Below are 24766 nucleotides of genomic sequence, written 5' to 3'. Positions count from 1 at the left end.
AGAAGAGGGCTGCTGGGCACCTAGAGGGCCCCTGGAGCAAGGAGCCCTGCCCTATGCTGGACCGTGCTGGTGCCTTACATGGGACCCTGCCCAAATGAATCCTTGCATAAGCCACACAGGGGTGACCAGTGGGTAAGAGCACTGTGTAAGATAGGTAGAGGTGGCCCACATTGGCCCTACTAAGACGACACTGTTGGGGCTCCACCAGGGCCTCAGAGCTCACTCCCGCACATTCACTGTCTACCTGAGAGGTGGGTGAGTAGCACGGGGGTCGCCCCTTGTCCTCTGGCAGAGGGCCTTGCAGGGCTTGGGCTGAGGCTGCTGAGAAGTTCCAGCCTACCAGCAGGACAGCAGCCTCCTGGGTCCCATTCGGCACACTATGATCCCAGTGTGTTGGGGAAAGGGCAGGTCCAGCCTAACAGAGGCGGCAGGATAGGTGGCTGCTCAGATTCCTGGTTCTCAGATGGCCTGATTGCTGGCCATCTCCACTGTGCTGGGGCAAGAGCTGGGATGTGGCAGGGATGTCGTGGGGGAGGTGGGCTCTTACACATCCCCCCCTTACTTCCATGTTTGTTTCTGGGGTGTGCAGGAGGATGATCTGGTACAGCTGCTGGCCAAGCACTGCTACGTGCAGCTCGGTGCCTCGGTGGGGAGTGAAGCTGTCCAGGAGCTGCTGCCCAGCTGCATCCCCTCCAAGCTGTACAAGACCAAGCCTCCAGAGAAGTGGGCTAGCCTCGTCACAGCTGCCCACGCCAAGGTCAGCCTCCATGGAGCCTGGGCACTTGGGCTATGTAGCCTCCTTTGGGACAGAGGGCCTAGGTGTGTCGAGGGACACAGTCCTCCCACTGGGCAATGGGAGACTTTGATTTGCCAGGGCGCCTAGCTTTGTCTCGAGATTTCTACAATATCATTCAGTCCAGCTCCCTATCACAGGCCTACTCTACTGTCCCTCATCCCTTCCAGGCAGCATCTTGGGCGAGTTAGGGCAGCTCATCCCTGTCCTCATCTCTACCACAGCGTCTGGCTGGGTCTCAGCCTTTTGGCACAGGTGGGCACCCACAGCTGCCAACTGCACACCACACCCAGCCCTCAGTACAGGCTCTGCACAGCCAGGAGGGCCGCCCATCTTCTACCCCTGCCTGGTCAGCCTGCACCATGTAAACATGGCTCCTCCTGGGGGCTCATGCCTCCACCTTCTCACTGACACACACCTGTGTCCTCAGGATCACCCACACCAGTGGGGGTTTCCGCTGCCCCCCGAACACCACCCTATGAGGGGATAGCACCTCCCTTGCCCCGCCACAGAGGCAGCCCTCTCCAAACCTGCCCCCCTCCCCCAATCAGTGCCTCTTTCCGCCCAGGTGCTGAGCTCAGAAGCATGGCCTGAGGTTCCAGGCATGGCTCACTGTTCACCGCTGCTGCCATGGCAGGAGAGCTGTGAATAGGGGGTTTCCCTTTGTTTAATACATGCCCACTTCCATTATCCCCATGGCACTAGGAACCAAGAAAGGGCAGGACAGGGAGGGAGGAAGAAGACAGCACCATGCCTACTTGTTAGGGACTGACAACTCAGTGGTAGGGAGATGAACCCCAAGTGTGTGGTTCAAGCAGCAGGGGCCATCCAAATTCAGAGAGGGGCAGTGAGAATGGCCAAGCAACATAGTCTCCATTCTGCCACAGGAAAAGGGGGTGCCCCAAGAGGGCCCACGGACAAGGGTTCTGTGCACCTGTGGTTTGGAAAATACAACTTTCCATGTCCTGCTCTTAGGGAATCACAGTGCATAACTGCTTACGAAAGGCTCTGACAAGTCCTGCAGTAGAGAAGCCTGATTGTTTTACCCAGACACATTTCCCAGACATATTTGACCACCAGACCTTTATTCTATAAGATGGTGATAGGAATTCTTGGTGATAGGAATTAGAGGCAGCAAAGCCCACTGGGTCATATTTGGTGATTCCCAGCCTGAGTGGATGTGTTTACAGGAGAGAGACCATGGGCTTTTAGGGCTCATATGAAGGAGGGACCACCAGAGGCATATGTGAACCCAAATGAACATGAGTAAGAAGTGGCTTTGTAATTTGGGAAGAGAGAGTTGGGGTGAGGGTAAAGAATTAGGAAATGTTACCCAGCCACTCTTTTCCAAAGTGAACATAGATACACAGAATTTTTTTCCATTAAACCACTTAAAACATCTACATTACCAAATACATCAGAAAACAAACAGATACAAAGAGAAAAGTGAAATCACCAATAATATATCAATGAGATCATTGCTCTTAACATTGTGGTATACATCCTTCCAGATTATGTCCATGCTTGTACAACTGAGATATGAACATGACTAGAGAGAGAGAGAAATAATATACTGTTTCAGAAAGATTTTATTTATTTATTCATGAGAGACACAGGCAGAGGGAGAAGCAGGCCCCTGTGGGGATCCCGGTGTGGGACTTGATCCTGGATCCCGGGATCATGACCTGAGCCAAAGACAGACCCTCAACCACTGAGCCGCCCAAGTGCCCCAATAATATACCTTTTAAAAAATAAACATAGGATCATATCATATAGCCACTTTCAACCTGCTTCTTCACTTAACCACATAGCATGAAGCTGTATTTCCGTATCACTAAATACTATTCTTCATGTTCATTTTTTTCTTTTTTTCCCTTTCCTTTTTTTCCTCTTTTTTCACGTTCATTTTTAATGGCTGCATAGTACTGCAATAATGAATTATAATTCACTGATTCCTGTTGATGGACGGTAAGATCATTCTCCATTTTTCACAAGTAAAACAACAAAGTGAACCACTTTGTAGATACAACTTTTATACACTTGACAGTTATTTGCCAGGATAAATTCCTAGATTTCAGAGTGTATGAACATTCTACAATTCTTTTTTGTTTTGTTTTGTTTTGGTTTCTTTTTTGTTTTTGTTTTTTTACATTCTACAATTCTTGATACATGTTGCCCGTCGCCAGATCACCCTTCAGCTATAAGCCATTGATTTGCATTCCACAATCCAGAGCATGAATGTTACTTAACCACTTTTTAAACAGAAAACAAGAGAAGTAACATTTTATTCAACAAATAGTAAAAAGAAAGTTCAATTGGCCACTATAGCCAGCTATGGACAGAGAGTAGTGGAGATGGGGGGTGGGGTGGAGAGGTGGAGAAGAAGCCAAGAAAGAGGGAGGAAGGAAAGTCGACTAGGGTCTGGTTGAGATGAAGGTCCCTGAGCAGGGGCTCCCAAGTAGGCAGAGAGGATAGACAGAGGTACCGAGGACACAGAGATGCACACCAAGACAGGCCTCCTGCACAGAGCAAGACATAGGCCCATAAGGCACGCATGTGTTGGCAGGAACAGGCCCGAGCACACATGCACACGCAAGCCCCCCTCATAGCTTTCCATGCTGAGGCAGCGAGCTGCAACCTGATCTACCGCCTTCTGGCGTCCTGATGCTAACGAGGGGGCGGGCGAGGCTTCCTCCCTTCTCAAAACCACCCACAAATGGTCCTCCACCAAGGCAGGTAAAATAGGGCTGTACCAGCCCCCCCCCCCCCCCAGCATCCCCACCAGCCCTCACCAGCACTAACCTTTCTTCAGATAGAAGCTTCACAGAATGGTCCAGCAAATGAGCACCGTGGACATTGGGTCACTAGTTGAAGCTGGGGTTGACTGGGTGAGAGATGGGTGAGAGATGGGTGACAGAAGTGACCCACTGTGTCCCCCTGCAGGCACAGTACACCCAGAAGCAGGCAAAGCCGCTGGCTGTGCAGGAGCAGGTGGTGGACACGGCCCGCCTGCAGTGGCCGCTGCTCTTCTCCCGGCTCTTTGAGGTCACCACGCTCTCCGGTAATGGGATCTGTTGGAGCTGAGTGGGTGCAGGCAGGGTTCCCCATGAGGACAGCTTAAACTTCACACCCCTGTCTCCCTTGGCCAGGCCCCCGACTGCCCAAGACTCAGCTGATCTTAGCTGTTAACTGGAAGGGGATGTACTTCCTGGACCAGAGAGAGAAGATACTCCTAGAACTCTCTTTTCCAGAGGTCGTGAGCCTGATCACCAACAGGTGGGTGTCCCAAGGGAACATGCCCTGAATCTCTTTTTCCTCCAACCTTAGTTCTTGGGGGCTCCAGGAGATACAGGGATAGAGGGAGGTATGTTGTCTTTGGCACCCAGCTGGGGTGCAGGGATGAGGATGGGCATGTACAGTGTGATGGCCGCTGGACGTGGGACCTCATCCTCTCCTGCCACTGGGCTGGCACTACTCTGTTAAGTGCTGTGTCTGCACCCGAGGCATTGTTCTCTTGGGCTTCTCTTTAAAACCCAAGTCCACCTGGGAGGGGGCACAAAAGCTTGCAGCCCCTTTTGGGTGTGCATTCATTTACAGGCTCCTTCCCTTCTTGTGGGCAAGACTGGTCACATGAAAGGTTGAAGACCATCTGAGAGAGGAAGTAAAGGACAGAGGCAGAATGTGTGGCAGGGCAGCCTTGCAGGCCAGGTTGGGCCTCAGATGCCCCCACCTCTATGGTTCTGCATGCCTCCTGTCTTCTGAGAATGCCTCCCAGCCCTTTGGGAAGGGCCTGCCTGTGCCCTGCCAGAGCCCCCCTTGGTTAAAGCATACCCCAGTGTGCCATGACCAGTATAATCATTACCAGTGTGTGGGGGGCACACAGTGGCCACCACTTACTCAGGCTGATCATGCTGGCACTTGTCCCCATGACATAAGATGGGACATAGCGCACCCAAGCTCACCAAGACTAGTGCCTCATCTCAACTCCAACAGTCTTTGCCATATCCTTGTGGTGGCCCAGCACAGCAGCCGCCTCATCACCCACCCAGAGCTGAGCCCACAGAGCAGGAGCTCATCAAGGGACCTTTGAAGCCCAAGGGACCCTGAGCTCTGGATGTCATTGTCCACCACACATGGGAGTCCCTGGGACGTAGGCTGACCTCAGCTCACACCTTGGCCCCACCAGTGCCCCTGATCAAATCATCTATGACTCAGGAGGGTCACCCCCTCTGAGGCTGTCGAGGCACTGGAACGGGGATGGTGGAACAGGCCGTTGGTCATGTTGCATCCTCTGTCCCATCAGAGAGGCGCAGGGTGGGCAGAGGCTGGTACTCTCCACGCTGCACGAAGAGGAGTACAAGTTCATGTCCCCCAGCAGCGTGGCCATCGCCGAGCTGGTAGCTATGTTTCTGGAAGGCTTGAAGGAGAGGTCCGTGTTCGCCATGGCTCTGCAGAACAGGAAGGCCACAGGTGCCCAGTGGGGAGGGGCAGGTCTTTGGTCAATGGGAGGGTGGCCGGCTCATCCCCCTGTCTCAGTGGCCATGTGGCAGGGTTCCAGGAGGGACCCAAGCACAAGGAGGGAGAGGGCCATGAAGCTTGGTGTGGGGCAGCTTTAGGCAAGGCCCTCCCTTCTATAAAATGAGGGGCTAAAGGAAGTGGTCTCAAAGTCCCCAAGGTGAAACTAGTTGAGGACAGTAGCTGCAGGAAGCTCAGGGAAGTCCGCTCCCTCCCACTGCAGACAACAGCCAGGCCACCAAACTGAGCTCTGAGTACCATCCCCACAGCCACTTAATTTCCCATTTACAGACAGGGAACTGGAAGCTCAGAGCAGGGAAGCAGATGGTCCAGGGTCACAGACCTTAGGGGTGGGGGACTGAGCCCTGAGCTGGTCTAGGTGTTGGCCACCTTCCCTACAAGCCAGCACTGCAGCAAGAGCTGAGCACCCCTGGGAATTAGGGGGTGCAATGACTGCAAGGACCTCAGGAGGGAGCCGGGTGGCCTACTGGGATGGAGAGAAATGTGTGCTGGGAAACCTCATCCCTGTTGCCCATTACATCTGCCAACTGCCTGAGACAGAGGAGGATGCAGGCTCAGGAGGCCTCACAGCACAGAGAGCAGGTCCCCTGAGGCTGGGGACTGCCCGCCCCTGCCTGCCCGGGCTGTGTGGCCAGGAAGGCCACCACCACTCAGCCTCACAGTGGCCTTGGGCCCACCACTCCGTGTCTGGCTTTCCTCACCTCCTGAAGGAGACAGACCACAAAATGCCAGCACAGTTTCTGGCCTCTGCAGCGCCCTTGGTAAGTGGTGCTTTCCTGCCCCTGTGTGTGACCTGGAATTGCAGATGACACCACCATCCTGCCCTTCAAGAAGGGGGACCTGCTGATCCTGACAAAGAAGCAGGGGTTGTTGGCCTCTGAGAACTGGACCTTGGGCCAGAACGACAGGACAGGCAAGACGGGGCTGGTGCCCACAGCTTGCCTCTACACCATCCCAACGGTCACCAAGCCCTCGGCACAGCTGATGGTAACTCATATGCTCATCTATTCTCAGCCCAGGCACCTGTGGGCACATGAGGATGAGGCTTTGTTGCTAGCTCAGGGGCTCATACCCCACCTTGTAGAAAGCCAGGAGGTCACCTGGGCATTAGGTCTGCTCTGCCGCCCCTGTCATCCCTCTGGGGTGACCACGAGCCTGGCACAGTATCTGTGTACTGACCTGCACAGCGCTTGGCACTTCACAGATGCTCCCACTACAGTGTGTCCTGGGAACAAACCCACCCTTTCCCCACTGTCAGCCTTGATTAAACCTGACCCATGGGGGCCCAGGTCTCCCTACCCACAAACCACTCACCCCAGCCCCTAAAGCCAGCTCCACAGAGACAGGACAGATAGGCATTCCAGTATTCACATATTGAGTGCCAACCGTGTGCCCCATGCACTACAGCACTGAACACCACAGTGACTCTACCCTCAAGGAGCATTTAGGCAAACAATCGATGGCTAGTGTACAAAGTACCACCAAGAAGAAGCACTGGTTGTTCTGGGAGCGAATAATAGGATAGGGGCTTGCCCTGTCAGCAGGGCATCCCAGAAGAAGTGACATTGTGCTGTGGCCTGAGGCAGGTAGGGAACCGGGCAGGCAGGGGCGGGATGCCCCTGAGAGGTGCCCTGGGGAAGGGGAGCCTCGTGGGTCTGAGAAGCCTCCCTAAGGAACAGGAACAGGCTTGGAGACATTGAGACAGTGGTCATGGGTCACACACAAGGTGACACGAGAGGGGTAGGCCCAGGCCTGTACAACCCTGTGGTCAGCCCCTCCCATGGCACTGGAGCAACCAGGCCAGGAAGGAGCCCACAGGAAGAGCCCTGTGGGCAGTGGAACCCATAGGCCTGTGCCTCTACAGAGTTTGCTGGCCATGTCACCAGAGAAGCGGAAGCTGGCAGCCCAGGAGGTGCAGCCCACAGAGCCACTGCCTGAGGAGCAGCCCAAGGAGAAGCCACACACCCTGGAGGAATTCTCCTACGAGTTCTTTAGGTGCCCACTCAGGCCCCCACCAGGCCCTGCCAGCCCCTCGGTGTTCCCTGAAGTTCACAGGGAAGCCATGGAGGCAGGTGCAGTGTCCACCTGGCCTCTGCGGAGCAAGAGGAGGGCAGGGCGGGGCCTGGGCTCTCCCTCGACAGTACACACATGGGCAGAGAAGGCTTGAGAAAGGCCCTCACACCAGCCACCATCCCTAACAGGGCCCCAGAGAAGGAGACAGTCAGGAGGACCATGTTGCCCCTGGGCCGGACACAGGGCCACCTGTGGGCCCACTCATCCGAGCCACTGCGGCAGCCTCTGCTCAAGCAAGTCCACGCCAATGCCGAGCTCCGGGACCCTGCCTGTCAGATCTTCATTGATATCCTTCCCCGGCCAGCCTGGCCCCGCTCTGTGTCAACCCCGCACGCACAGGCCCCAGCGCCACCCTGTGAAGGGCACGGGCCCCGGGAGCGCAGGGCAGAGGCAGCATCCGCGCACGGGGCTGGTCGGGCCGTGTGGGGCCAGGGCCAGGGCCAGGGCCAGGTCAGAGGTAGCAGGCGGCCAAGCTGGCACATCCTCCTTGACAGCCACACGCATCCTCCGGTACATGGGTGACTACCCATCTCGACAGGCTTGGACCTCCGTGGAGCTCGCCGACCAGATCTTCTCGTTGGCCCTCCAGGAGTCAGCCCTGCGGGATGAGGTCTACTGCCAGATCCTGAAGCAGCTGACACACAACACCACGAGGTCTGCTGGGGACAGGGAGGGCCCGAGGGCACCAGGCTCCGTGCCCAGGCGCCCGCAGGCTTCACTGTAGCCCCAGAGGCCGTGACCGTGTTCAGCTCGTGGGGGCCACCAGCCTGCCCGGCCCTGACAGCAGCACTGAGAAGGCTGCGGCCCTCATCCGTCCTGCGCCTTCTTGGGGGTGGTCAGAGCAGGGAGGGAAACGGACCTGCCTTGGTCCCTGCCTTCTCCCGCCCTTTCTCCTCTGTGACCTGGCCATGTCACGGGCTCTCCAAAGCTCAGTGCCCCCCTCCATAAAACGGGCACGATGGTACCCCCACCCCATTTTATGCATGTGAAAACCTTTGGAGGCATCAGGCCGCTGGGCAGCAGCTTCCTTGGCTGCGGCCTTGGGCGGGCCTCACACCCCATCTGCCCACTGGCCCAGGCCTGTAGAGGATCCTTTCTGAGCTCATAGGCATTTCCGCCTCCAGGTACAGTGAGGAGCGGGGCTGGCAGCTGCTGTGGCTCTGCACTGGCCTCTTCCCCCCGGGAAAGGCGCTGCTGCCTCATGCTCAGAAGTTCGTAGACACGCGGAGGAAGAAGCTATTGGCTCCCGACTGCAGCCGGCGCATCCAGAGGATCCTGAGGTGAGCCTGCCGGCTCCCTGCCCTTTCAGGAGCATCTGCCTATGGATGCTGAGGGGCCCATCTGGCCCTTCCAGGGCTTGTGGTCCAATGGGGACACCTGTCCATGAAACCAGGTTCTGTGTCCTCTCCAGAAGCTGGTGTCCACTTAAGGAGACAGGCCCAGGCCCCCAGCAACCTGCACAGAAGCCAGGAGCGAGGTTCTGAAGGTCTGACAGGCCTGGATGGTCAGTGGATGCTGCTGGCAGGCTGTCTTAGCCATGGGCTCTTCCTACCCTAACAGCTGCCTATTCAGGGCACAGGAGGAGCTGCCTGGAAGCCAGAGTGTGATGTCAATGCCCCAAGCCACCCAACTCCCCACCCAGCCCAGCCAAGGGTGGCCAAGATGGGAGGCCACTCCCTGCCAATCGATGTGGCCAGCCCTCCCATAGTGGGGCAGTTCTTCCTTGGCTGTCTTGATTCTCATCCACGCCACCTGTCCTGTCCAGCTCGGCCTCCTGTGGCTAGGGGAGATAGTGCTTCGGCCATGGTCATGGAGGGGGAACTGGGTGCCCTCAGAGAAGCCCTGCGGAGATGCCCCCGCTGTATGAGAATGAGAACCCACGTCTCCCTGGCACTGGTGCTCTGCCCAGATCCCCCTCCCATGTATGTCCTGGCCTCCCCAGCCTCCTCGGAGCTGCAGGGCACCTGGGAAGTGAGTCCAGGCTGGCCTCTGAGCCTGGAGTGGGGCAGCCCCTCTGTACCCCATCCTCTACTGGGATTGCAGAGTTATCTATTGTTTGTGTCTGGCACATAATTTAGCTTGGAGGTGGTGGCTGGGGCCTGGGCCGGGCTGGGATGGCAGGGTGGCATGCTCAGCGTCATCTCACTCTAGGACAGGACCCCGGAAGCAGCCCCCACACCCAGTGGAGGTGGAGGCCATAGAGCAGAACATCTCTCGCATCTGCCACAAGATCTACTTCCCTAACGACACTAGCGAGGTGAGCCCCTTACCCCACCCCCGCCTGAGTGACTGGCTGCCCAGGCTCTTGGCCTGCAGCCCCCAGCAAAACCTCCCCACCTTGGTTTCCCACGGAGAGCCAAAAGAAGCTGACTGACACTGTTTTCCAAGTTAGAGTAGGCCTCTCACCTTCACTGTCTCCTTCCCCACCCATTAGACATGAACTGAGTGCCCTGCACCCTCAGGTGCTCAAAGCCAGCACAGGGAGTAGCCACCCCAGAAGGGGTGTTGCTAGTGCAGTGGCAAGTCCCAAAGGAATATGGGACACTCTGGGCCAGCACAGAGAGGGGCTGTCCCAGGGGGAAGGCGGGAGCTGTCAGCAGAGCAGGAAGTCAGGAAAGTCTAGAGAAGGCATTCTGGCCAAGGTTCAGGAGTGAAGAGGCCCTAAGGGTGGGCATCGAAGCTGGGTCCTAGGGCAGAGGGCTCCTGTAGGCTTCCGACCCTGTCCTGGGGCATGGAGGAAGAACTGCTGTCATTGGGGCTGCCTGGAGACCGAGCCTCTGTGGGCTGTGGGAGATGGCGGAGGACAGGTGAGAGGGAGAGTCCCTTAGACCCCAGCTGTGGTAGAGTCCCCTCCAGCCCAGTGGCAGCAGTGAGGTGCAGAGGAGGGGCCGAAGAGCATGCTCCCTTGCCGGCTCCTCCTCCCCCCACCCGCCCCGCCGCTGGCAGCATGGCCTTTATCATCTTGGAGCCAGTGGGTTCCACAAGGCAAAGTTCCCACAGTCTGGCTACAGGGCTCTCAAACCAAGTTCAAAAGGCTGAGCCTCCTGGGCCCTCAAGACAGTGAACTCTGAACAACATAAGCATCTGCCCAGTTTTCTAGAAGGGAAGGCTAAGGCATGTCCAGACAGTCTTTATTTTTTAAAGATTTATTTATTTATTTGAGAGAGAGCAAGAATACATGAGTGGGGGAGGGGCAGAGAGAGAGAGAGAGAATGTCAAGCAGACTCCCACTGAGTGTAGTGGGTGCAGGGCTCTATCCCACGACCCTGAGATCATGACCTGAGCCAAAATCTCAAGTCAAACACTCAACCAACTGAGCCACCCAGGCGCCCCCCGAGCCCGTCCTTAGGAGAAACAGCACCAGGCTGTGAGGGGTCATGCCAGGCGGAGCCTCATCCTGAGACCTTCATGTACTGCTCTCTGCCCAGATGCTGGAGGTGGGCACCTACACTCGGGTGCGAGATGTATGCCAGGGCATCGCCACCAGGCTGCAGCTGTCTTCCTGGGAAGGCTGCAGCCTCTTCATCAAGATTGCTGACAAGGTGCAGTCGGCGGGGTGGGCCAGGGGTGGCGGGAAGGCAGGCAGATGTCTGGGGTATGTGGCATTCTCCCCCGTGTCCTGGGCCAGGCCCCGCACTGCACACAGGCTGGCAGGATAAAAGTCGGTAGGCTTATGGAGCAGCATAATGGGGGGACAGGCCCCCAAGACAGAGAGACCCAACGCTGAGGAGCATGGGGCCTCCCAGGCCATAGATGGGCTGGCTGGACCCAGGTGCTCCGCACCCTCCAGGAGGGCACTCCCCAGAAGCCCTTCTACTGCACACCCCTCTGCCTTCCTCCCCATCCACCCCAGGTCATCAGCCAGAAGGAGGGAGACTTCTTCTTTGACTCCTTGCGGCAAGTGTCTGATTGGGTGAAGAAAAACAAGCCCCAGAAAGAAGGTAAGGGGAGCAGGGTAGGGGTGAGGAAGAAGGGATGTGGCTGGGGTAGAAGAGGCAGGGAGAGAGGGGACAGTCTTCCTCCCTGTGCCAGGGTCAGAAGGTTTCCCTGGCACCTGTTGCACGGCCCCTGCCCATTCATTCATTCATTCATTCCCCTTATATCCCCTGAGTCCTGGGTATGGCTAGACCTGGGGCCAAGTCTAGAACAGATGGCTGGATGCAGGGTCATGACGGCTGTGTGTGGGGCTGACTCCCACAGGGAGGTCCGGGAGCATCCCGGCCAGGATGGCCTCTACGCTATCCTGAAGGATGAGGAGGAGATGGGGGTTAGGGAGGAAGAGGGGATGAGGCTTTCCAGCAGGAGAGGCAGCAGGAGCAAACACAGCAGTGATGTAGGGGGGCGAGGTGCATCGAGGCACACGTGCTGCAGGCAGGGTGAGGGGAGGGGGGCAGCAATGCCTCGGCCACAAAAGGGGGTGGGCAGCACAGGTCCAACAGTCTGCTGGGTCACAGGACAGCCTGGGTGCTCAGTAACCCACTCCTTACCCCATCCGCCCCTGCCCAGGGGCGCCCGTGACACTCCCCTACCAGGTGTACTTCATGCGGAAATTGTGGCTCAACGTGACCCCGGGGAAGGATGTGAATGCAGACACCGTACTTCATTACCATCAGGTACCCAGGCAGGCTCCCTCCTCATGGGTATTTGAGTCCAGCTTTGATCCCTCACACACCTGCCCTGAGCGGCAGGAGAGGAGGCAGCAGGCCCACAGCCACCTGGCTCCAGGACACCCCTCTCTGCAGGGGCTTTTGAGGCCCTTAGGCCCCATGTGTGGGCAGTCTGAGCCCCTGAGAGTTCTGCAGCCAGGAGCAGAGGGACAGCAGCCCTCGGGAGGTGACTGACCAGCACCGGCAGCATGATTGCTGAGAAGGGGAGGGGACAGAAGATCCCAACCACACAGGGCAGGCCACCACCTCTATGGCCAGACATCAGGAAGCCCTGCCCTGACTTGGTGGTCATTGCCCCTGCCCGAGACCCTCCCCCATAGGCCTTAGGCTTTGCTGGCTCTGTCTCCTGACCGGGGGTGAGCCAGTACCTCTGCTGCCTAAACTCAGAGGGTTGGGGGCAGCAGCCTAAGCCAATACGTCCATCACCCAGGAGCTGCCCAAGTACCTTCGTGGATTCCACAAGTGTTCACAGGAGGATGCTGTCCACCTGGCCGGCCTCATCTACAAGGCCCAGTTTGACAACAACCGGTCCCAGCTAGCTAGTATCCCCAAGATCCTGAGGGAGCTTGTGCCTGAGAACCTGACACGTCTCATGTCCTCTGAGGAATGGAGAAAGGTCCTTGATGGGTTTGGGGAGGGGGCCCTTGGGTCCATGGGTGCCAGGCCCTGCCTAGGCAAGATGAGCACGTTCTGGACATGGAGGGCATGCTGTGCCTGCAAGTGTCACCCCTTCCCCATGCCGTCCCCAGTACATCAGAGACTGATTCTCTGTGTGTGGAGGACACACCAGGCTCTAGGAGCCCCCCAGTCTGGCCGCAGGCATCGAGGTGCAGCTTTGGACTAGGGCCCCAGGGACCCTGTGCGAAGGCCCTGGTAGGGCACTGGCCCCACTCAGGTGCTCACTGGCCCTTACCATCCCCCAGAACATCCTTCTGGCCTATGACAAGCACAAGGACAAGACAGTAGAGGAGGCCAAGGTGGCGTTCCTCAAGGGGATCTGCCGGTGGCCCACATTTGGGTCTGCCTTCTTCGAGGTGAAGGTAGGCCTCACACAGCCCTGCCCCCAGCAGCCTGAGTGTCTCTTTAAATACACGCCAGGGGAGGGCCTGGCCACCTGGCCTGGAAGGAGGAGGTGTGCACGTGAGTGCACGTGTGTGTCCCAGGGAGGTGGCCCCCGGGCTTCCCCGGCTGGGCTGTGACCATTGTGCCCACCCCACCCTCCCCAGCAAACCTCGGAGCCTTCCTACCCAGACATCATCCTCATCGCCATCAACCGGCACGGGGTTCTGCTTATCCACCCCAAGACCAAGGTAGCAGCAGGGCCCCGGGGGGGGCGGGTCCAATTACCCTGCACAGGTGGTATCCCCTGCCCTCCTGTCCCCCCTCACATGGCTCCCCGGGCTCTGGAGGACCCCAGGACAAGCTCCTTCCTAGGGCGCCTAGGACCCCTGGGCTTCAGCTGTGTCCTACTCCCCCTGGCCCACTCTGTCCCCAGGAGCTGCTCACCACCTACCCCTTCACCAAGATCTCCAGCTGGAGCAGCGGCAGCACCTACTTCCACATGGCACTGGGGAGCCTGGCCCGGGGCAGCCGCCTGCTGTGTGAAACCTCTCTGGTGAGTCCCAGGTCCCTTCCCCTCATCCAGACCTACAGGACGCGGAGGCCCCAGGGACTACGTTTCCCCAACCCTGACCCCAGACTGCCACCAGGCAAGTCGCTCCCTGTGAGGGCCTGGCTTCCTGTGCCCAGGGTGAGCTAGGCCAGGCAGGGCCGTCAGAGTCTGGAAGGAGGAGCAGCAAGGAAAAGGCTGGGAGTGTCAGCCAGGGATCATGAGGGAAGGCCTGGCGTGGGCCCTGTGGTCCTGGGCACTCTGAGGAGGGAGGCAGACTCTGTTCTCAGCAGCAGGAACCCTGTTTGCACGTCACCTCCCTGTACAGGGTGTCCTTGAGGCCGAAGGGAGGCACTGCCACTGCACCTCACAGCCTCCAACCCCCCTTCCCCTGTCCAGGGCTACAAGATGGATGACCTGCTGACCTCGTATGTGCAGCAGCTCCTGAGCGCCATGAACAAGCAGCGGGGCTCCCAGACCCCGGCCCTGGCTGATCCTTAGCACTGGGAGCTGACCTGCCCACTCACTTCCCCTCCCCAGTCTGGGGTCCTCGTGGCACTTGCCTAGTACGACTCCTTGGCCCAGGGCCTACACTCTGCAGACAGCCCTTTCATGCTGCTCTCCCCCCAGAACACAGCTCCACTACCCTCAGCACACCAGGCAGGTCTCCTCTCCTGAAGGTGTGACCATGGAGGCCAAAGTGGGGAGCCCAGGACAGGGCTGGGAGTATCGGGCTCCAGGCTGATGAGTGGATGGCTGAAAGGACTCCCCCAAGAACGTTCAATAAAAATTCCTGAAGCAGTGTGCAGTGTGCTAGTGAGAGAAGGTGGAGCAGGAGGGTCAGGTGGGCAGGAGGCCTAGGAGGCACTGGCCAGCAAAAGGACTCTTCCAGAAAAAGCAAGTCACATTGTGACTTCTCTGGGGACACCCGGATGACAACCCCATTCTCAGAGAATGACTTCATCCGTTTCTCTCTCCTCCCTTCCTCTCCCTTCCCCCTCCCTTCCTCCCTCCTCTTCCTGTGAGGCCCCCCAGCATACCTTTCTCCTTCCCTCATGGGGCACTGGGATACATGACCGCTGCCGGGAGGGCCTGGGGTGGGTGCGGCCAGGCCTGCCTGCTCTCTGGTTGCTGGCTTCATGCTAAGGCCAGTGCCCAGGCAGGAGCAGAGCTGGATGCAGGGCCTTAGCGGCCTGGGGTCATCCCCACCATGCTGGCCCGCTCCATCCTACCCACCCATCCTGCCCACCCAGCCAGCCTTCATGGACTGAGGGTTTCTGGCTGGACTTGTTTCCAAGGCCTGACAGCAGCCTGCCCCTGAGAACAAGGACTGGATCCCAACTGGACCTCTCTGTCACCTGTCTTGTATGGTGTCTGCTTCTCTAAGCATTCAACACCCTCAAAGCAGTATGTCCACAGGGGCTGCTGCCTCACGTCCTCACTCTCATGTCAAAAACCAAGCAAGCCATGTGGTCGTGTAAATAAGCCTTCATTCATTGTGCAAGCACCACATCCTGTGCTAGCCACGGAGGAAGTGTCCTCCCTGGAGGGTCGGAATGAGCCACCCACCCACCCGGAAGTGAGTGGGAGGATGAGCCTCCCACTACCTTCTGCCCCCTGGCCAGCTGCACCCAGAGGATCAGCATGTGCCCTTGTGGAGGGAGCAGGGAGCCTGAGGTGCTATGGGGACCACAGAGGGGCTTGGGGGAACCACAGTGGCTGCTGGCCCAGAGTGGAGTAGCCAAGGCCGGATTTCAGGAAGGAGGCTTCCTGAGTGACAACAAGGGTGGGGGTGGAGTCCTTGTCCCTCCTGATGATTTGAGGGGTACAGTGGCAAGATTTACCGACATGGTTTAAGCACAAGGATCCTAATTGTTTGCGTGAGCATGTGGCCAAGGGTGAAAGGGTGGTCGCCAGAGGCCCCCATCCTCATGGTCAGGGTCACAGGGCTGGAGCAGCCGCCTGGCTGTGGCCCCCAGGGCCATTTGTGGAGAGTGGGACCACCTTGGGGTGGAAGCTGGTCAAGCTCCCACGCAGGAGGACGTGAGCTGCCGGGTGCCCCTGCAGGAGTGGGACAGATCAGGACGAGCAAGGCTGGGAGCAGTGGCCCATGACCAGGGCCAGGAGACCCCAGGCGCTGAGGCTCCCATGTCCCCAGAGGACCTAGAGCTAAGGCTTGTGGGCACAGGCCTGTCCTAGGCTCAAGGCCCCTGCATCTGCCCTATGCCTTTGTAGAAGGAAAGAGAGGAGCCCATAGCAAGGGAGAGAAGAAAGGCCTGGGGAGGAGACAGAGATGAGGGATTAGGGGTAAAAGGGGGGTTAGTGAGCAAAGAGAATGGGGAGGAGAGGGAAGAGGGGAAGAACCGGTGGATGGGGGAGGGAGGGAAGGAGAAGAGATGAGGGGGGAAGAAGAGGGGAGGAAAGAAGGAAGGAAGGGGAGGCCACAGACAGGGAGCAGAGATGCGGAGTGGAGGCAGCAATGGGAAGGGGCACCAGGAGCAGGGTCACTAGCAGGTAGGGGGCCATGGAGGCAGAGGGCAGGCAGGAGGTCCCTCAGGCGGAGTTGAGGCCCACAGACTTGGGGTGGGCCTTGCGGGCAGCCAGCTCCGACAGCTTCTTCAGCCGCTTCTTCAGCTCCAATGGAAACTTCTCGTAGCATCTCTTGCACACGGGCTTCATGTCGAACTCCACAAACTTGTTCCTGGGGAGGAGGTCCAGCAGTCAGGAGGGCTCCTGGCCCCACCAAGTCAGGCTCTGCAGAAGCAGAGCCCCGGCCCCTAGCAGTCCAGGTTGCGGGGTGAGCTTCCAGCCAGAGGTCACGGAGGATGAGGAAACAGGCTGCCAAGCCTCCTTTCCCTCCCAGAAGCTTCTGATACTCCAGAACCATCCATAACTCCCCGCTGTCCTCAGAAACCCGGGTTCTGTCTCACCTCACAACTCCAGCCACTCTGCACCTCCTGTGGCTTCCTGGAGGAGCCAGTGGTTGGACTCCTTGGCTTCAAATGTGCTGTTCCCTGAGCAGAATGCCCTTCCCTCGCCAGAGCCCAGTGTCTTTGCTGGTGTATTGGAGGCTCGCCTCCCCCCAACCCTCACGATGTCCTGGGGGCCCTGGCAGCCCCAGGCCCCGACCACAGCAGGCTTTCTGGAAAAGCCTGATGAAGAGCCCAGGGGAAGCCCACTCAAATGTGAGCTCCCATGGCAGGCTCCAGGAGGAAGACACGGTGCAGTCCCCTGTCTGCCCACACTGGGCCCCCCAGAAGGCCGGCACCACTTACTTCAGGGTGAGCTTGCTGTTGCAGGTGGAACAGGAGAAGCAATTCACACACCAGGCCTTGTTGAGGGCTGACACCACTGCGAGGGGCAGAGGCAGGCAGGCTCAGCAGGCCCAGGCTGGGTGGAACCAGCTGGGCCTGCAGCTGCAGGACTCATGTGCCAGAGGGAGAGCAGACACATGCAGGGGGGCAAGGGGGGCACAGGCCAGGGACAGAGGATCCTTACCATCGCCCTCAATCACATGGCTGCAGTTATAGCAGACGTCCCCAAAGAGCTGTGGACGTAGCAGGTGTCAAACTTGTGGTGGGCAGTCACGCCCTGGCGCAGGGCCAAGGCTGCCACTGACCCCCATCCCACCCCCCAACAGCTGCTCTCAAGCATCCTCCTCAGACTCCTGGGCCCCTCCTGCCAGGGTGCAGCCTCAGGCCTGAAGTGAGGGCACCCCTGGCTCAACAGAATCACCACCCTGGGACAGACTGCAGGCTGAGGCGTTGCTCCTGGGGAGAACCCCACTACCCCTGCTGGGGTCCATGAGAGGGCACGCCCCAGGGCCTAGCCCCTGACCTCTGTGGCACAGCCACTGGGCAGCTCTGCAGACTGGGAGGGAGGAGGACGGCGGCACCATCACTCCCATGAAGCTAGGATGCTCACGGCCCTCTCATTCAGTTCCCACAGCACGTCGGGGCCAGAGTCTCCCAGGACGCCCAGCACACGGCCTGGCCTTGGCACCCAGCACAGGCTCTGAAGGGGCCACCCTGGTCCTCTCCTGCCCCAATGGGTGCTGGCTGTGTGCCAGCCACTCATGCCACCTCGCCTCCCTGAAGGCCCCCACTGCCCCCGGCCGCCCCCTGGCCCCGGGCTTCACAGGCCCTGCCCGTCCACTGTCTGCCCCCAGGCCCCACCTGGTTGTAATGGGTCTCACAGTAGGCCAGGCCCTTCTTCTCATAGTGCCGGTGCCCCAGGAACGGCTTCTCACACTTGGCGCAGACAAAGTGCTGAGAGGAAAGGGGACAGCAGGGCAGCTGAGGGCTGGAGCGACCACCCCAGGAGGTGGAGGGCCACCCTGGAGTCAGAACTGGCAGGCGGCATGGACCTGCATGGACTGCCCGCAAGGCAGCCAACCCCACTCCTTTCCTAATGCTCAGTGACCCAGCACCATCCTGTCCAGAGCTGCTCTTACCTGCCGCAACCTCAGTGCCAGCTGCCGCGTGCTGGTGAGGTACCTGTGGCAGGGTGGCCCTCTGGGGGGCCTGCTCTGTTATGAGCATGGTGCCTGCCTGTGTCAGGGGCATCCCCTACAAGCCCCGGAGCCACTGAGCAGCGTCTTCCCATTCACATGGTGTGTGGGGATCTGCCCTCCTCACCAGGATCGGGGCCAGGGCCTGCATCGGAAGCCTCCCAAAGAAGCCACCCATGGCAGGGCTTCTGGGGGACAGACTAGTCAGGGCCCCAGGGAACACAAGCCTCCCTTCCAACGAGTGTCTGCAAGGCCATCGGAGCCCACAGCGTGGAGGCGAGTGTTCCAGGTGCCCCAGGCACACACACCTGAGGAGCTCCACCAGCAGGTGTGCCCAGCTTCTGTATCTACATGAGGCTGTACACAGCCAGTTCTGTCAACCATAATGCCAGATGGTGCCTTTAGGCAGACTGTCCCCAAAGTTTTCTCGTGACTTCGGAATCTTCTAGAAGGCCAGGAGGGGAGAGGAAAGTAGGTGGATGCAGCTGCCTGACCGTGGTCTGTGCCTTAGGTCTACTGGCTCCTGCGGAGGCCAGGGACAAGGAGGGGCAGCACCCAGAGGAAGAAGCAAGCCGAGTGGCCTGGCAGTGGGAGTGTGGAGGAGCTGCAGGGCCGGACTCCAAATATAACAGTGAGCCCACCGCCACCTCCTGGCCTCGCTCACCTCCACATGCCACTGCTTGCCCAACGCATTGACCACACGGCCTTCGATGGGCCGGCGGCAGGCCCCACAGATAGGGACGCCCATTTTGTCATGGCAGGGCAGGCAATACAGCTCTCCCTTCAGCTCTCGGGCCTCTGCGGTCAGCTCCTTCCTGGAAGATAGAGCAGAGCCCCAGGTGACACCCCTGCCCCTCTTCAGGGCTTGCACTGGCACGGGCAGGTCCCCCTGGCCCCTCCAGCCCTGGGGAGCAGCTTCTGGAGAGGCGCCTCTCTGGTCCAATAGAGTGCCTGGAGCAGACGGCTCTTTGATCCCTGGTCCCTTCGAGGACTTCCTGTGCCCCAGACAGGCCCCAGGGCACAAGATTCCTGCACAGGCCTCTCAGAAGGCCGCCTGTGTTGTGCATTGTCAGGCCCTCTGAGAAGCAGATCTGTTCTCTGGCCCCTCTGCACCAGACTGAGTGTCTGGGGCATGCACGAGGGATCCTCTGCAGGATCCCCTCCACCCTGCCCTCGCCCTCCAAGTGTTTGATTCCTTCAACCCAGCGTCCTGGGGCCCAACCCTCCCTCACCTTGTCTCCAGCGGGGCCTCATGCAAGTGCTCCCTGAACACTGGAGAAAGGTGTTTCCTGCGGTGATGCTTCTACCTCCACCCTGCACCCCCTTTCCAACTGGTCCACCCACCCTGTTCCATCACTGCCCCGGGAGGGGGGCACCCACCCGGCTCACCACCTGCCCCTCTTACACACATACCCGCAGTGGGTGCAACTGAAGTGGTCCGGGTGGTAGGCGTCGTTCTTGAACATAAGGGGTTGCTCATCAATGACCAGATGGCACCGCTGACAGACATACTTGCCCAGGCCCTTGGCCTTCTCTCGGTTGTGACAAGGCCGGCACAGGTGCCTGTGGGAAGTGAGGCAGGTGTAAGGGCCGACTATCTGTTCCCCCTCTTCCTTGCCAGACAGCATGGTCCACCTCTTGGGAGAAGAGCCCCGGGGACTCCCGCCTGCAGCTTTAACAATGCCTCTAAGCCTCGAGAGGCTTGGCCAGTGGTCCACAAGAGCAAGCTAACTAATCCTGCGGCCAGGAAGTCTACAGATGTGCCCTCTACAAAGGGGGTCCTGCAAAAAATGACTAGAAAGAATGTTGGTATTTGCTGTCTTTGGATGGCAGAGCAAATGTGGAGTTTTCTACTCCCTGCTTTTTCTGAGCCTAGAACATCATATGGAATAGAGTGGACATTTCATTGCCATTTGCTGAAAAATTAACTTTATTTTTCAAATGTCTTTGAACATGGGTGCATGAGTAAATCATGACTATCAGCTAGAAAACCCTGCTGTGCCCAGCATAGTGGCCAAGGGTGCACACCCCCTTCCTTTGGGGTCTCTCAGACAAAGAGGGACCCATACATCTACAGGCTTTCTGTATCCAGAGACAAGCACAGCTGTGTCAGATGGAGGACCCCAAACCCAGGAACTATCATTACAGAGTCTTTTTTGTAAAGACCTCATAGTAATTTCTGATGCTACTCCTTGCATTGGGCAACAGCTGTGTTCTCTATTAAGGGAGAAATCAACATGGTTTCTGTTTCCTTGTGCCTCAACGATGGCAGGAATTTACATGCAGGGTCCCAAGCAAAGATGTACAAGGCCCCAATGCATTACTCCCATCCCCACCTGCCACCTCATCTGTAAGCAGTCCTGATGCATCCGGGCCCTCCCCTCCTGCCTTCCCAGGCGCCCATCCATGGGGAGGCTCTCTACCCCTCAGCAGCCTCCATGGGGACCTAATACCCACAGTCAGCCTCTTTTATAGGCAGATCAAGGAATCTAGTTCAGAGATCAACTCTCAGACTCAGGATCCTGCAAGTAGGTATGATGGACAGATCCTAGATGCCAGGGAGGCCAACTCACTGTCCACAGCCTCGGCTACATGCCTGCCACCTCACCTGGTTCTGGACTCCCCACAGCGTAACACTGCCGGCTGCCTGCCTTATGCATGTCTCATCTCCCCAGCTTGTGTGAAGGCCAAGGGGCCAAATGAGTGCCCAGGAGCCACTTGGTAAGCTGCTGACTGGCTCCAGGCTGTGCCCCACACAAGGTAGCCCCTTAAGCTGAGTCTGCGGTACATGAGTGAATGAATGATTGTAAAAGAGAGGAAGGAGAGACAGTGGGTATCATCTCCCCTGACAATACAGCAGCCAGGCCAGAACTAGGAGTCGGGCCCCTCAGCAGGGCCCCCTGGCTCCACCTACCCACGGGACACAGACGGGCCTGTCGTTGCTGCAGTCTTCATCTCCCTGACCAAGGCTTTGTGCCTTCAGTCTCCGGAACCCTGTGCCTACCCCACTCACCCAGACACCCAGATCCCCCCGCCACAGCAGGCCCAAGCAGAGCTGCGCCCCCAAACCCCCAGCCACCAGACCTCTGTGGTTTACCCTCTCCACATCACACCCGCCACCTGCTTGTGTCTCTGTCACACACACAGCATTTATTCCCTATGACTCCACTCCCAATTTTGGTGACTACTCTTAGCATTAGGACAACACTCAAGCCGAATGGAATAACTTTTGTTTCAAAGCTACAGAAATTAGCACAACTCCACAGAATTCTGCTACAACAGTCGATTCCCTCACAGCTACTGTCAGCAACCACCCAACAACAGGAATAGCCAGGCAGACAGCCTTGTTTCAAATTCATGTGAGCCGGTCCTTCCAGATCTCTATGGGGAGTGGCACAGGGGAGCAGCCAGGACCTGATCACACACTTGCAAACTCCACTGGCTTCCAGCAGAGACCAAATCGAGGAGCCCTGCACCCCACAAGAAACCCCAGATAAGAAACGTCTTTTCCTTTTTTTTTTTTTTTAAGATTTAATTGATTTATATTAGAGCGAGAGAAGGAGAAGCAGGCTTCTTGCTGAGCAGGGAGCCTCGCTGAGCAGGACTTGATTCCAGGACTCCGAGACCATGACCTGAGCTGAAGGCCGACACGTAACTGACTGAGCCACCAGGTGCTCTGGGAAGCACCTTTTCAGCAGACCTGATCCCAGCACCAAATCCAAAGACAATCTGCAGAATTTTTTTCTTGGTAGAATGAAGATGGAACCATTCATGAAGAATTCTGGCATCAAGGTGCAACAGAAAAACTGGAACAAACCAAAACTAACACACACAAATCTTAAGTTTTGGAGTGACACATGCTTGGGCACAATTCTTTTTTTTTTTTAATAATAAATTTATTTTTTATTGGTGTTCAATTTGCCAACATACAGAATAACACCCAGTGCTCATCCCGTCAACTGCCCCCCTCAGTGCCCGTCACCCCTTCACGCTCACCCCCCGTCCTCCTCCCCTCCCACCACCCCTAGTTCGTTTCCCAGAGTTAGGAGTCTTTATGTTCTGTCTCCCTTTCTGATATTTCCCACGCATTTCTTCTCCCTTCTCTTATATTCCCTTTCACTATTATTTATATTCCCCAAATGAATGAGACCATATGATGTTTGTCCTTCTCCGATTGACTTACTTCACTCAGCATAATACCCTCCAGTTCCATCCACGTCGAAGTAAATGGTGGGTATTTGTCGTTTCTAATGGCTGAGGAATATTCCACTGTATACATAGACCACATCTTCTTTATCCATTCATCTTTCGATGGACACCGAGGCTCCTTCCACATTTGGCTATTGTGGACATTGCTGCTATAAACATCGGGGTACAGGTGTCCTGGCGTTTCATTGCATCTGTATCTTTGGGGTAAATCCCCAGCAGTGCAATTGCTGGGTCGTAGGGCAGGTCTATTTTTAACTCTTTGAGGAACCTCCACACAGTTTTCCAGAGTGGCTGCACCAGTTCACATTCCCACCAACAGTGTAGGAGGGTTCCCTTTTCTCCGCATCCTCTCCAACACTTGTGGTTTCCTGCCTTGTTAATTTTCCCCATTCTCACTGGTGTGAGGTGGTATCTCAGTGTGGTTTTGATTTGTATTTCCCTAATGGCAAGTGATGCAGAGCATTTTCTCATGTGCGTGTTGGCCATGTCTATGTCTTCCTCCGTGAGATTTCTGTTCATGTCTTTTGCCCATTTCATGATTGGGTTGTTTGTTTCTTTGCTGTTGAGTTTTTTTTTTTAATATTTTTATTTATTTATTCATGAGAGACACAGAGAGAGAGGCAGAGACACAAGCAGAGGGAGAAGCAGGCTCTATGCAGGGAGCCTGATGTGGGACTCAATCCTGGGACTCCAGGATCATGCCCTGGGCTGAAGGCAGGTGCTAAACCGCTGAGCCACCCAGGTGTCTCTTTGCTGTTGAGTTTAAGAAGTTCTTTATAGATCTTGGAAACTAGCCCTTTATCTGATGTGTCATTTGCAAATATCTTCTCCCATTCTGTAGGTTGTCTTTGAGTTTTGTTGACTGTATCCTTTGCTGTGCAAAAGCTTCTTACCTTGATGAAGTCCCAATAGTTCATTTTTGCTTTTGTTTCTTTTGCCTTCGTGGACGTATCTTGCAAGAAGTTACTGTGGCCGAGTTCAAAAAGGGTGTTGCCTGTGTTCTCCTCTAGGATTTTGATGGAATCTTGTCTCACATTTAGATCTTTCATCCATTTTGAGTTTATCTTTGTGTCTGGTGCAAGAGAGTGGTCTAGTTTCATTCTTCTGCATGTGGATGTCCAATTTTCCCAGCACCATTTATTGAAGAGACTGTCTTTTTTCCAGTGGATAGTCTTTCCTGCTTTATCGAAAATAGTTGAACATAAAGTTCAGGGTCCACTTCTGGGTTCTCTATTCTGTTCCATTGATCTATGTGTCTGTTTTTGTGCCAGTACCACACTGTCTTGATGACCACAGCTTTGTAGTACAACCTGAAATCAGGCATTGTGATGCCCCCAGATATGGTTTTCTTTTATAAAATTCCCCTGGCTATTCGGGGTCTTTTCTGCTTCCACACAAATCTTAAAATAATTTGTTCTAACTCTCTGAAGAAAGTCCATGGTACTTTGATAGGGATTGCATTAAACGTGTTACATTGCCCTGGGTAACATTGACATTTTCACAATATCAATTCTGCCAATCCATGAGCATGGGATATTTTTCCATCTCTTTGTGTCTTCCTCAATTTCTTTCAGAAGTGTTCTGTAGTTTTTAGGATATAGATCCTTTACCTCTTTGGTTAGGTTTATTCCTAGGTATCTTATGCTTTTGGGTGCAATTGTAAATGGGATTGACTCCTTAATTTCTCTTTCTTCAGTCTCATTGTTAGTGTATAGAAATGCCACTGGCTTCTGGGCATTGATTTTGTATCCTGTTGGGCACAATTCTTGATGCTGCCCCTTCCTGGCAAGTTACTTCACCTCTCTGAACCTGTTTCCTCATCTGTGAAATGGGCCATAATCCCAACTGCACACGATTATGTGGAAAACGAGTTTAAAATTGTATACATAGTAGTTACTTCTCAATGATAGCTATGTACATTTTTAATGTTTTAACTAAAAAACTTAAAGGTCTTTTGAGATCGAGCATGGTGATTTTGTTCCCAATGTTATTATCTGGGGAAAGACAGGGAGGCATGCTCAGTAGCAGCCACTGCCAACACCTGGACCCCCAGCCTTGAGCCACCCCTGGGAGGGGTCTTGGGGACACCTAGGGACTGGGCAGCAGTGGCCATCTTCACAGGCCTCCTGTACAAAGGAGGAGCCCGCACAGGTAAGGGCCAGCCTCGTGGGCTGTACCATGTCCTCACAGGCCCAGACAGCGCCCCATTATGAGGCGGCCCGCAGCTGTGCCTCACTCAAGATAAAGGCCATGATTTATTCCGCACGTCCGAATGGAGCCTAATTATACAGGGCAAGACACAAGGACCCTACAGCAAGTGTCCTGAAAGAGTCCCCTCTCATTCCACCAAACAAGGCTGCTCAGCCTCT

General features: G+C 56.5%; 2 protein-coding genes across 20 annotated transcripts in view; one reads left to right on the top strand and one right to left on the bottom strand.

Annotated features, from left to right (window-relative positions):
- MYO7B (myosin VIIB) overlaps window positions 1–14480 on the top strand; it is an 86040-nt gene extending 71560 nt beyond the window's left edge. Inside the window, exons 31-48 of one of the 2 annotated variants that reach the window (XM_072788716.1) lie at window positions 590–757; window positions 3737–3854; window positions 3943–4069; window positions 5097–5263; window positions 6135–6316; window positions 7194–7324; window positions 7531–7688; window positions 7903–8056; window positions 8527–8682; window positions 9554–9659; window positions 10831–10944; window positions 11256–11343; window positions 11909–12015; window positions 12500–12685; window positions 12993–13109; window positions 13296–13379; window positions 13565–13684; window positions 14078–14480. In XM_072788716.1, coding sequence (XP_072644817.1) covers window positions 590–757; window positions 3737–3854; window positions 3943–4069; window positions 5097–5263; window positions 6135–6316; window positions 7194–7324; window positions 7531–7688; window positions 7903–8056; window positions 8527–8682; window positions 9554–9659; window positions 10831–10944; window positions 11256–11343; window positions 11909–12015; window positions 12500–12685; window positions 12993–13109; window positions 13296–13379; window positions 13565–13684; window positions 14078–14179 — 2385 coding nt within the window. In that variant the 3' untranslated portion in view covers window positions 14180–14480. Of the gene's footprint in view, window positions 1–589; window positions 758–3736; window positions 3855–3942; window positions 4070–5096; window positions 5264–6134; window positions 6317–7193; window positions 7325–7530; window positions 8057–8526; window positions 8683–9553; window positions 9660–10830; window positions 10945–11255; window positions 11344–11908; window positions 12016–12499; window positions 12686–12992; window positions 13110–13295; window positions 13380–13564; window positions 13685–14077 lie in introns of those variants that run through there. The other variant, XM_072788715.1, reaches the window with a different exon arrangement.
- A 671-nt stretch (window positions 14481–15151) lies between these two features.
- Window positions 15152–24766, bottom strand: part of LIMS2 (LIM zinc finger domain containing 2) — a 46180-nt gene continuing 36565 nt past the window's right edge. For 9 of the 18 annotated variants that reach the window (XM_072788744.1, XM_072788741.1, XM_072788742.1 and 6 more), the window contains 6 exons: window positions 19602–19751; window positions 18853–19003; window positions 17854–17946; window positions 17177–17225; window positions 16954–17029; window positions 15152–16379 (listed from right to left, as the gene is read on the bottom strand). In XM_072788744.1, coding sequence (XP_072644845.1) covers window positions 16232–16379; window positions 16954–17029; window positions 17177–17225; window positions 17854–17946; window positions 18853–19003; window positions 19602–19751 — 667 coding nt within the window. In that variant the 3' untranslated portion in view covers window positions 15152–16231. The remainder of the gene's footprint in view (window positions 16380–16953; window positions 17030–17176; window positions 17226–17853; window positions 17947–18852; window positions 19004–19601; window positions 19752–24766) is intronic. The other 9 variants (XM_072788738.1, XM_072788735.1, XM_072788736.1 and 6 more) reach the window with 2 other exon arrangements.

This window comes from Canis lupus, chromosome 20 (genome assembly GCF_048164855.1).
Source record: "Canis lupus baileyi chromosome 20, mCanLup2.hap1, whole genome shotgun sequence".
NCBI lineage: Eukaryota > Metazoa > Chordata > Mammalia > Carnivora > Canidae > Canis > Canis lupus.
This window is presented reverse-complemented; position numbering and strand designations above follow the sequence as displayed.